This window comes from Rhinolophus sinicus, chromosome 3, assembly GCF_057876585.1.
Source record: "Rhinolophus sinicus isolate RSI-liver-muscle chromosome 3, RSI-T2T, whole genome shotgun sequence".
Lineage (NCBI taxonomy): Eukaryota > Metazoa > Chordata > Mammalia > Chiroptera > Rhinolophidae > Rhinolophus > Rhinolophus sinicus.
Window position 1 is genome coordinate 144,714,305 of NC_142503.1, and position 12,643 is coordinate 144,726,947.

Here is a 12,643-nt window from a genome sequence, read left to right on the forward strand (position 1 = left end):
CCTTACCTACCTGCACAGGTTCATACATTTATATACATGGCCCCTAACCAACTCCTAAGATCATTTTTAAAGTAGCTTCAAATTTAAATGTAATGCCGAACTAGCTTAATTTTGTACAAAACAGCATAGAAAGTCAGATATAAAATACAACAATCTGAACACTGGCTTTAAAATAGTGGACATGAATTTGAGACTACATTTTTAACATGAATGATTTGATTAATCTTTCAACTATAAAATGTAAACTATGACAATTACCATCTTTTAACAATATGATTCACAGAATCAAACTATTCGGTCCAGTAAAGAAAATTACAAAACAAGATTAAAAACCACTTTGAGACCGTTGGGGTTAGTGGTTTTTCTGTTAACCTCTCAACTGTTACTGAACTTGCCTAATTTTATCCACATGGTTGATTTATAGATTACTATCACAATCATTTGCCAGCAAAGAAAACTGTATTTGTAGTTCTCCCTTCACACAGGAAGTTACTTTCTTCCTGCTCTATCTTTTCAATGCTCAGTCTTAATTTAAATCTATTTCACTATAGGTAGGCTATAAAAGAGCTCCAAAATTAACATCAAAATTAGCTTATGAACTCCTCTAATTCCAATTATATATTGCTTGTAAACTTTCCAGTTTCATATCATTGCAATAAAGAAAGTAAAAGTAAAATAAATAAACCAAATTTGTGTGGTTTTACTTGAAATTTACTTCACAAAGTAGATGGGATGGAACTAGTTTATGAGGATGCTGAAATTATCTCAAGCCTGGTACAGGTAAATCACAAACACTTCAGAGCTTTAGAGTTTAACTGGATTTTTTAAACTACCTTAATGTGCCATTTTAGAACATTTAGGAATAGGAATTCAGAAACTAAAACAAAAGATTACAACAGATCAACCAAATTAAGGGAACAAGGAATCGGACAAATGCTTAGCCAAAGAATAACACTCTTTAAATAAATCTAATGTCAAAAAGATAAAATATTTGTCTTTTAAACTCTTGAATCCAGAATGAAAATGAATTTGAGAGATGTCCAAAAATTATCTTTCCTCTTACAAGTAAATTATTTATAAAGGAAAAATAAAAACCTCTGTCATATAGAACGTAGAATAATTTACACAGATATTAACAGAAAGGCACACAAAACAGAAGTCATTTTCAATGTTTGCTAAAAAGCCCCTGTTACTATAGTAATGTCCCCATACAAAAACGCAACACCAGCAACCATAAACCCATAACAAATGCAAGTTACTGGCACTTTCCACAACTAATTCCAACCTGTCACACTGCTTGTCACCATCTGTACTCTTTGGTTGGTGAATAAATTGCTTTGGATATTAGGCTTAGTGGTGAGGATCTACAGCACGTTGGCAGTGTGACTACACTGCCCGTGAAGAAAAGAAAGAGAAACCCAGATTTTCCATCAGGCTGAGGATTAAAGCATGACTGGGACGTATCCCAACATGTTGAGATCCCAAGAGTCTCCCAAAAAAAATATTTACTTTTACCTTTCCATGGACTTTATGTACTTGAATAGCCAAATTTTGTGAGAAGGTTGATTCAAAAATGCTTCACATCAGTGAGCCTGAAAGCTTTTCTTCTATTTCACTCCTCTTTTATTGCAGTCTTAATTGAGTGCGCTATACCGCACTCCCTTTTTCTTGCATGTTTTTCTTTCCTGCCCTTTGACTTCCAAACCCCAGCTTCAAAAAAAAAAAAAAAAAATTAAAACTGCTTTCTTCAGGTTCTCCAGTTGCTTCCTTCTGATTTAAAGATGTTTGTCCTTAGTTCTTAACCTCACAGGCACCTAGCCTCAGATACGAGACCCACACTCCCTGTTTCCTGAGAGGCTCCTTTCCCCCAGGCTTTCATCTATCTCTCTGTCTTCTTTTTGTTCTCCTCAATCCTTGTTCTCTGCTCCTTCTTGGGCTCCCTCCCCTCCCGTCTCTAACTAATTGTGAGTTTCTACCTCCACCCCCCGCAGTTCAGTCATCACTCTTTAACAAGTTCTATTTTTCTCCTAACTCTAAGTATCTCCTCCCAGCTGATATCTTTCATCTACAGCTCTACCTCACCTTACATTCCATATTAACCTGGGTCTGCCATTTAAATATCTAATCTATATCATCTGTAGGGCAATAAAATCCTCTTTCACTCTATTACTCCTCAGCTCCTGAGAATTTATTGCCTGATATTCAAACTGTTTTTGAAAATAATCTGGATTCACTCACCTGCGCCATAATTTCCTATGACACACCCCTCACCCTCAATTAGGTTCTAGGCTTCAGGACTTTGCTCACATCTCTCCTTCCTAACATTAGTGGTACAAATAAACTAACAGCTGGAATCATTTCCCATTTCCTCTGGCAGCAATTCCTCACACACTTTCACTCACTTTGAGCCTTTATTTCCCTAATACTTGCAGGCCACATCACACAATTAGAATTTAGCATTACTTTATTATTATTTCTCTTATTTATTATTTATTATTATTTCTTTATTATTTTTTTTCATTATTACCTATTGTCAAGTTCTTATGGGTTGGTCTTCTCTTCTCGAGTAGATTATATGTTCTTTGAAGGTGGAAAGCAGAATTTGTATCCCCTCTCTCAATATCCCCAGTAGCTTTCAACACATCTCCTGTCTATGAAATAGGGCCTTCTAACATGCACTTTAAGGCCAACCTAAAAATAACCCTGCCCATCCGAGTTTCCTCATGTATCTTTATTCCCTTGAGCTTTATTTTCTCTTTGTACTTGCCTCAAAACCACTTTGGAGAGTAATTATGTCAACAAACACACATTTTGCTAGGTGTACACTAGGTACATTGTAAATATATCAAATTTGAGAAATCATTTTTAGTTCTATAAAAGAGACCATCAATCATTGATTCACCCCCAAACAAAGGAACATAAAGTTTTACTGTTATGCCAGTCTGGTCTGAGAAAAACACAGACATTATTATCATGTGGGTCTAAAGAGGTCCAGTCTAAGCTCACATACTCAAAATGATGGTGGATCATATTTTTCTACTCTACTCTTAACCTCTTATTCTGAGTTAAAAGAGAGGTGATTGTAGAAACATACAAAGTCCCATTTAAATAAGTGGAAGGGCAATGGAAGGGGTTCATGTTGAAGGGAGTCTTGCTCAGAGTCAGCCATATTGTCTTATTGAATGAACACTCTTTGGAAAACCCAAATGGTCTTTGTTCTACCAATCACAAAAATCATGAGAGCAGCAAAAGATTTCATCCAATAACTGTAATATCAACAACACATATTAAGATTCTATTATTGGAATATATTAAGCTGCTGGAATCACAACTTTAGATGGAAGGCTTTCTTTATAAGTATGCAAAACTATTTGATTAAATATTCACCAACTTATATAAGCCTCTGCACTTCCTGAATAGGATCAATAATTAAGCTCAGGGGGGAAAACCCCAACCCTTTAGAAACTTCTCATCTACATTTGTGTATAAAATACATTCAGATAAAAGTTACTAAGTGTGCAGCTTTACTGAAATTTCTGAGTTTGAGGCACAATAACTTTCTCATCGCTCAAATGTGTTCACCTGTCTTCTCAAATTCTGTTAAAGTTTAAGAAATTAAATGAGGATAGAACGTGCCTATGCCTATGTGAGGAAGAGAAAGAATAAGAACCAGTGGAAACCAACGGTTCCTAACATCAATTCTTTATTTTTAAACAAAGTCAGAACACAGCTATAATTAATCTAATACTTTTTCTGACATTTTTTTACATCAACACATTTTAATACAACTACAACTGTTTTCACTACTACCATTCACTTTGAACTCCTTTTAATAGGGATAATGAGTCTGGTTGTTTGGCTCACTTTCACAATTTTTCTAACATTTTCAACATTTACATATTTTAATACAACACTGTTTTCATTACTTCCGTTATTCATTCCTATTATTAACCAAGAAAACTTTGAACTCCTTTCTAATGAGAATAATAACTCTAGCACTTGGCTCACTCTCCCTCCACTCCCCAATCCCACTGTGTTTTACACATTTTGGCAGTCTGAAATCCCTCTGTAATTTTATGTTTTCCACCTTCTGGTTTTCACAATATCATGTCTAATTTACCAATTAATATCACTTAGAATCATTAACTTTGTCTTTTGTTTATGTTCTAAATGCTCTATCTCTTAAAAGCACTTTTGATCATTTTTTAAGACTGTGCTATGTCCTATAATGTGCTCTGAAGCTTTAAACTTTGTTGATAAATTAAGACTCTCTAGGTACTGAAATATCTTCCTTCAGCCTTCAAAGAGAAAAGTTTGCTTGGCCAGCCTCAGTTCTTGTGGAAATCACACCGTTTATCTGGCCTTTGTGTAAATTTTTCTCCCAAGTTCTCATCTACAAATGCTAAGGATAAAATTTAAAGCCATTCTTAGCCTCACATTTGTAAAATTTTATATCTCCTTTATCTGTCTTTGTCTCCAGCGTATAACAACTTTACCCATAGGTATATGAGGGAAGGAGAAGAGATTTGGGAGACTCTTTATTTGTTCTTTGGTTATTGTTTTTGCTTTGTTTCTCAGGATTGGTCAAAAGAATAGCATGGTGTCATGGAAAAAGAAGGCTTTGGAATCTGGCCAATCTGAATTAGAATTCCAGCTTTGTCACCTCTTAGTTATGTGACCTCAGAAAAATTGCTGAAAGAAGCCCTACTTTATTTCTCTTTTTTGTGGAAGATTAACAATATGTGCAAAGCACCTGGTACACAGCTGGGTTCACAGCTGTAAGAATGGGAGTCATTATTTAGCTGTGTGACCTTGAGCAAGCCACTTAAGTAAGCTCTCTGTGCCTCAATGTTTTCATACATATAAGTGAAATAATAAAAATACTCTCTTCAGATAGTCATAGTGAGATTAAATAAACTTATTATAGTAGAGTGCTTACAGTCCTGCCTTTCATATGGTAAGCAATATATACGTTTAAGCTAATATTATCATCACTAACATTATTGTTATTATCACTGATAACCACGTATCTGTCAATATCCATGCTGACAGTTTTAGGACATTTTCCTGAACTCATAGAATGCTCTGCACAGAGTAGATAATCAATGTTTATCTCACTGAATTTTTATCATGTCCATGTGGCTTATTTCGTATGGTTGGGGGAGGGTCTCTACTACCATAATCACTCACAGTACTGGTCTTGTTTTAGGTACATTTGTTTCTCTGCTATTCATCATCTGCATAATTTATCAGCAACGTCCACATCTTCAGTATCACAAATTTACTAATTTTAGGTATATTACCTGCTGCAAAAAAGTTTACATCTATAATCAATTTCTCAGTATCTTCTTAACTTTATTATCATTGATATCTTATGTTAGCCAGTACTTTGTAGAGAATCTAAAATTTATTGTGAGTACTTGCTCACAACCATGTTAGGTTGAAAAGGAAAAAATCATATAAAAGGTTTAGCAGGATCTGGTACATAGTAAGCATCTAATATATATTAGCTAGTCTTGCCACTGTAATATATTTTTTATCAATTGTAATTTTATATAAATGAGTTTAATCCTTTAGTAAATAATCCTATAAGGAAAATTCCCCATTTCACAAATGAACTAACTAATGTTCAGAGAAATAAACAAATCAGGATCGTAAATTAGCAAATCAGAGAGAAAGAAAAAAGATTCAAGCTATGGTCTATCTTATCCCAAAACACTCTTTCCACTACATTTGAGGGGCTTTCGTCACTTCTCCTTTCATATTTTTCATAATAAGTTTCAGTTTCTTCCTCTTTCTTTTTCAGCCTTTAGGTGAGAATATTACTTCTTCAATTATTATGAATATTCTCCCTGGGATCTGTTAGGGTCTCTTCAAATCCATTTTCAATTGGGGTAATATCCTTTAAAGCTAAGAAAAAGGCCCCTGGCTTCTGCCTCTCTTAAAAGGATATTTCATATAGGAAGTGGTTTAAAAGCCTTAAAATCAGACGGACAGATTTCAAATCCCATCTCTAATAGACTAGCTCCTAGCATCATTGTGTGTTTTTCTACTTCAGTCTTTACAATAACTCAATGAAGTAAGTACTTTTATTACCCCAAATTTGTAGCTAAATAGACTGAGGCTGAGAGAGGCACCACAGCTCACCATATGACCAGCCATCCTGCTGGGGGTTCCCTGCTCAGGACCCCACAAGCCAAGTCTTGTTGGTGACCCATGCTCATTCTAAGAGAACCTGGCTTATCCCCAAGCCACAGTAGTGGTCATCAGACCTGGGATATCTGTGCCCCTCTTTGCTCTGCAGTTCCCTTTTCTCAACTCTTGTTGTCATACTTGGTTTTGCCAGCCAGTAATGGGGTTTTGTTCTTCCTTAGTATGTTTTAACTCAGAGACTGAGCTGCCTCGTTTGATCTGCTGCAGCTGCAGAATACTCTTCTACTGTCTCGTCGTTGTTGGAAACCCAACAGAAAACACAGCCACAGCCACGTGTCTGTGTGTTTTTGTTCAGTATCATGCAAGCTCAAGAGAAAACCATCTCTGTATCATTGGAACATTATTACTTTTTAAAAAAAAAGAAAGATCTGAAGCAATCATGGCAAATTGTTAACATCTATTCAGTCTGGGTGGTGGACACATGGGTGTCATATTATTTCCTATACTTTTCTGTAAGTTTGAAATATTCATAATTTAATAAAAATAACTGTAAATACAGAAGACTGTATCATCTTACAAAATGCAAATAAAACATGGCTTTCCTTATAGAGTTACTACTCACAGAATGAAAACTCTTGTATGTTAGAAAACAAGTAACAGCCAATATTTCAATACATAATTACCCTATAGTAGATTGCTTATTACTGTTTTTCCCCCAGGGTCTTAAAATATACTCATCTACACCTCTGACTTAGGGTTTGATAGTCTAGGCTTTCAAGGGTCACCTTCTGTAGTTAACGGACTAGCTGTAGAATGGCTAGAAAGGCCTGGGGCCAATTCTGGTGATGACCAGAAGGACTAAATGACTAAATGTCAGGAAGTCACACAGAGTGGTATTAATCACCATGGAATATTATAGTCCCTCCCTCTCTCAGGTTAAGAATGTTCATCTGCCTCCTGAGGGTGATGCCTTCTCTCAAGGGCAGACTTACTTTAACCAAGCTTACAAAATTGATGAACAAAATCAGAATGCCAATATATTACTTTGCAATGAGAAATCTGTCAAAGAGACATTGTATTGACTCCCTGTAGGGAAACTTATATTGAACATCAAATTATAATCACAAGTTTACCTGATAAGCACGGTATGAGAAAAGAGGAGGTGTTAGCTACCTCGGTTGAACATTTAATAGTATCAAATTGCAATAACCCAAATCATTCCCATATACAGGAAAGACTTACCAATACAAATAAAATACTAAAGATGATCTGTGGGCCAAAATTCTCTCTACACTGCCAACATTTGTCCCTTGATACTCACATTTCTATGCTGTAATAGCTATCAAACCCCTCTTTGAATTGAGACTTTCTCTCATTAATGTGCTGGCACACTCAAACTTACAGCAGGTTGTATAAGCCACATGTCACCTACAGAATCAGTTCCACCAGTTGTCTTTCTTAGAGCTTATAAAAGACTATGCAGCAATTTAGGTTGAATCATAGAAAGATGAGATCTTTATGATGGCCCATGATAGAATTCACGAAGTTGTTCACCAATGTATCCCAAGTTTCTAGAACAGTGCCAGACACTTAGTAGACAATAATTATTTCTTACGCAAATAAAGAAAACCCTCATTTAAAAAAAACAGTTAAGTACAAGCTTAAAGTGAACACATTTTAACTAACATCCTCACTGCTCACTTGGTAAATACAATCATTCAGGAGCTAGGAAATTTCTCCTACATATACTTTTCCACATTCAGCCTGAGTTGCTTGTAGAAAAATCCCCCAAATGCCATTCATCATCACCCATCAGCCACTACCACCACTTCTGTCACCAAATATTATCACAGAGACCCATTTGCATATTATTTCTATGCATTCTAGTGCCCAAATGGGCACCAAAATGAACTAAGCATGAATTCTTGAGAAAGAAGATATTTCATCTTCTTTCCATACCAATAAGAATACCAACCACTATTACTGCAGAATAAAAATAAGTGTATAAACATTACTAAAATCTGTATTTATAGAAACATTTTATGCCTTGCTATTAAAGTGGCTCAACAAAGAAAGTTTTTAGCGAAGTCATAAAGTTCTGGAAGGCATGACTCCTACTGTCCTTAAGGTAAGACCTAGCACATGTATGTGCTGTGTGTGTTTTACTCACTGCGTACTGGAACTTTTCATTATATTCACGATCATTGGCTTTCACAATCCGTTCCACTTCTAAAGAGAAAGAGAAATCAGGTATGAAATTAAATTTTCAACCCAAAGAAACATATAACTCATTAAACTAACATCACTTAGGTTACTTTGATTGTCATCAAGGTTGCAAGAATTCTTTCCTTTGAAATTTGAAGGGCATTGGTTTTTTTCCAGCCTAAATGTTGGAACATGTATTGGAAAGTCTCAAAATGGAAAGCTGAAATGTTTCTCATTGTCTTTCTGATGCCAGCCATAAAGCAAAACAGTATGTGTCTCCAATTTCTACATCACTTCAGCTCCACAAAGACATTTTCTCTTAAGTTCAAGTAGTTCCTAAAGGAGAAAGAGCTGCTAAAAGTCAAACGCCACCCTGGGAAGGGACTTTTTTTTTTTTTTTTTGGCTACAACGTCACAAAATATAACATAGCCAACCAAAAGCATACTAAAATGTCCAGTGACATCACTGACCTTATGGTCATGGAGCCAAAGGTGATATTTCTAAACAACCCAGGCTTCTTGAGAGGAATGTCACATCGTCTGGAGACTCAGACCTGCCTTTAGCTGGAAGTGGCCAAAAAATAAAATCTCTTCTGAAAGCAAAGGCAGAGTTCTGGCTCAAGATGGTGCTGTAGGAAGTTTGCGAATTCACCTTCTCCCATGGACACTTGGAATCTACAGCTATATATGGAAAATTTTCCTCAGGAAAAAAACCCTGAAACCTAGCAGAGTGACCCCTTCACATCAGGCAAACCAGAGGGAAAACACATCGAAGCAGGTAGGAGAGGCTGAGACACAAACGCCATAAACCCCAACCCTCGTGTGCCGACCCACCATTGGGAGGGAACTCAAAACTGGAGCTTCTCCTTGAGGAACAAAGGGTTCATATCCCACACCAGGCATGCCAACTTTTAAGACCAGCACCTGAGAAACAAGCCCCAAACATCTTGCTTTGAAGACCAAAGGGGTTCACACCCACAAGACTGCACCACTATGGTGATTTGAGGACTGGCAATAAAGGGCCTGTGCAGACTCGCCCACCCCAGGGCCCAAGGCAGAAGCAGCCCTTTGAAAGCACCCAGACTTTATATGAAAAAGACTCACTTGCTCACTTTAAAGCATTGACCTGAGGAGTAGTACTCTCTCGACTACCGGGCCCCATCTTCCTGTTCTCCCTCTACCTGACTAAAGCCAGCCATCTTCCCCCTGCAGCCCCTTCCTCTTTTTCTTCTTGCTTTCTTTTTTGTTTTCTTTTTCATTTTATTCGGCAGGTGCCATCTTTGTTCTCCCCCTCTGCCTGCTCCAGCTAGTGGGCACTATCTTCACACTCTCCCTCTGCCATGTTCCAGAACACCAGTATCTCCCAGAGCAGAGTTTCTACACATATCTGGTGCCCGGGTTGTTACATTTGATGACCCTGTTTTTGCAGCTGCCACCCAGGGGTCACCCCTTGATCACCTGGCTCTGGAGGCCAGGGGAGCTTGTATTCCTGGGTCCCATGAGAATGTAACAATCAGAGATTCCATTCTTGGCAGACTGCCACCTTCAGGGCACTGCACAGGTAGCAGGTTAAAACACACCCCCAGTCTTGCGGAGAAAGCGGCCTATTTGCTTGTCCATAGCTTTGGCCTGAGGGGCAGGCTTCTGATTTGGCGCATTTATAGGGGCCTATGGAGGGGCTCTAGGGGAACGAAGGCTGCTGAACACAATCTTGGCACTCTCCCTCTGCCTCATTCCAGCTCGCTGGTATCTTACAGAAAAAAATCTTATATACCCTTCTCTGGTGCCCTGATTTTTACGGCTTCTGCCGGGGGACACCTCTACATTGCCTGAAAGCAAGTGCAAACACCAGGATAAGTAACAAAATCAAAGGATAACAAACCCAAAGAGTATGACAGTGCAGAAATTAAAACTTGTAGAGGGCAAGAAAAGCTAGTGCCCCCGAAATACCAGTAGAGCATATTTTTGTGGTAAGGGTAGGAAGTTCTTACTCAATGTTTACTAAATCCAGAGCTGACAAAAGGGTAATGGTGGAATAATAAAAGCTTTGGGAAGGAGGTCAGCAAGTACCACCAGATGTCAATGCTGGATTCTCATAGGAAATGACTTCACCATCTCACCTGGGAGTCTCTTAATCCCACAATTCTCCACCTGTGCACATTATATGTGAGAAAAAGTATAAGGTAGGGTTAAGAGTCTGAATTTAGAGAAGGTACATACAACCATAGAGATACAGGAGACTGGATGGTGGAAAGTAAGTTGGAGGCACATATCAGGGATAGGAGAAGGAAGACCAAGAGGAAAGCAAAGATAAGGAGAAGTGGAAGTAGCAGGGAGATGAGAAAGATGAGGGAGATGAAGAGGGATGGGAGCAAGAAATGAACATATCTTCAAACCCACCCCCTATATGCCTGGCACCATGAATTGTAAGAACTGCCTACTTTTTCCCAAAAGTCCAAGGGGACTCTAAATGTCTCTAGAGCCCCTATGGCTCAACTTCCAAGTATGAAGTTCACCTCTGAGTACTGCTCCTGACAAATGACACCCTGTCCTTGGTGTTGGTTGGATCTCTGCCATTTGTAGAGTATTTATGTTTGACATCCACTTACATGGCTTCCTTCTTATCCATCTAATGAAGTCAGGTCCCTATGATTGTTCCTGTTTCCCAGTCTAGCTCACCTGATTGCTGATTAGAACAATATTGGACTGATGTCCACAGCTGATGACACCTGAGATAACTCTGAAATCCAGAACCCACCAAGAAGCAACCTGTCAACCAAATATCCCCTGGAAGAAATAATTCGAACTCTGCTATAAAAGTACCATCCTGTCTTTCTTGCCGATTCCCCAACAAAGACCAAAAATATCAAAACCCCAAATGGTATTTTGGAGGGTGAGGACACTTAAAAGCTTTAAAAGCTAGATGATTTGTTTATACATCCCTACCTTAACTCAGGCATAGTAAAACTGCTGACAGGAAAACAATGAAGAGGGTGGAGGGCTCTCTTCTACATGACAAAGATTAACCTTGTCCACTGGCATCCTGTATGTAACTTACAGATTAATTTTAGCTGTAAATCAAAAATCAGATACGCTAATTTGTTCATTAATTGGCTTTAGTTCAGATCATATACATATAGGTGATCATTTTTTAATTTCACGTTTATATGAAGCATGTGCAAGTACAGAATTCTATAGTTCTGTACCTAATTTTACTCACTCCAAACACCAAAATCTTGACTCCTGTCCAGTGTCTCCATGTATTCACCTTCCCCACAATGGCTGAGAATAGCAATTTCCCAGTGGCCAAAGGAATAATTTCTGTATTAAGAAAGTTTGGCTCTTCTTCTGGTATCCACATTGCTCTCGTCTCATGAGATCTTGTTAGAGCCAGGAAGTGTTCTTTTTGCTTCTAAATCCTTATTATTAAGTTTTCATCTTTGCTTCAGTACTTCCAGTAAGTATTATCTTTCTGAACTGAGGTTTCATGGGTAAATTCTGACAGAAGATTTTCTATTCCTTCACTAAGCACTGCAAAATTCTGGCCTTGGTTCTCAATCCCTACAATTTTCTGCCTTTAACCTACCTAGCAAGGCCTGAATTGTCTTTGCAGGAATTGACATTCTTTCATGTCCTATGACAATGGGTGCCTCTTGGCAATGATTCATATCCTGCAAGAAGAAGAAGCTAAAAACATTTCCCCCGTAAGCAACTTTCATTGAGAATTGCTCAGAGGTTCAATGACTTAATGCCTGATATTTCACAGGCGTCATGGTTACCTTCCAGATGTGAGAATAATGAAAGGAAAGTACTCACCAAGGAATTTATGATTCACCAATGTAACTTCACTGCTGCCCAATTGTTATCACTGAGTTGTCTGATTCCAAATAGGAGTAAAGTGATACACACAGATATATAATATAGTAAACTAGCATATACTTAAAGTGGAGTAAAAGAGTTTTCAGTTCAAGGTAGCAAACTGAGTATGTCTTTCTACCTCCTTTCCCTCTCACATCCCACTGAAATGACAGAAAAAATATATATATATATATTTTAAAGAATAACAGGGCCTGCCTGGTGGCTCAGGCGGTTGGAGCTTCATGCTCCTAACTCCGAAGGCTGCCGGTTCGATTCCCACATCGGCCAGTGGGCTCTCAGACACAAGGTTGCTGGTTCGATTCCTCCAGTCCCGCAAGGGACAATGGGCAGTGCCCCCTGCAACTTAGATTGAACACAGCACCTTGAGCTGAGCTGCCACTGAGCTCCCGGATGGCTCAGTTGGTTG

At 38.1% G+C, this 12,643-nt stretch overlaps 1 protein-coding gene across 5 annotated transcripts in view; it reads right to left on the bottom strand.

Moving 5' to 3' along the window:
• Positions 1 to 12,643, bottom strand: part of ATP8B4 (ATPase phospholipid transporting 8B4 (putative)) — a 193,373-nt gene that overhangs the window by 162,030 nt on the left and 18,700 nt on the right. For 4 of the 5 annotated variants that reach the window (XM_074327761.2, XM_074327758.2, XM_019730670.3 and 1 more), the window contains one exon: positions 8,324 to 8,382. In XM_074327761.2, the coding sequence (XP_074183862.2) occupies positions 8,324 to 8,382 (59 nt within the window). Of the gene's footprint in view, positions 1 to 1,515; positions 1,650 to 8,323; positions 8,383 to 12,643 lie in introns of those variants that run through there. The other variant, XM_074327763.2, reaches the window with a different exon arrangement.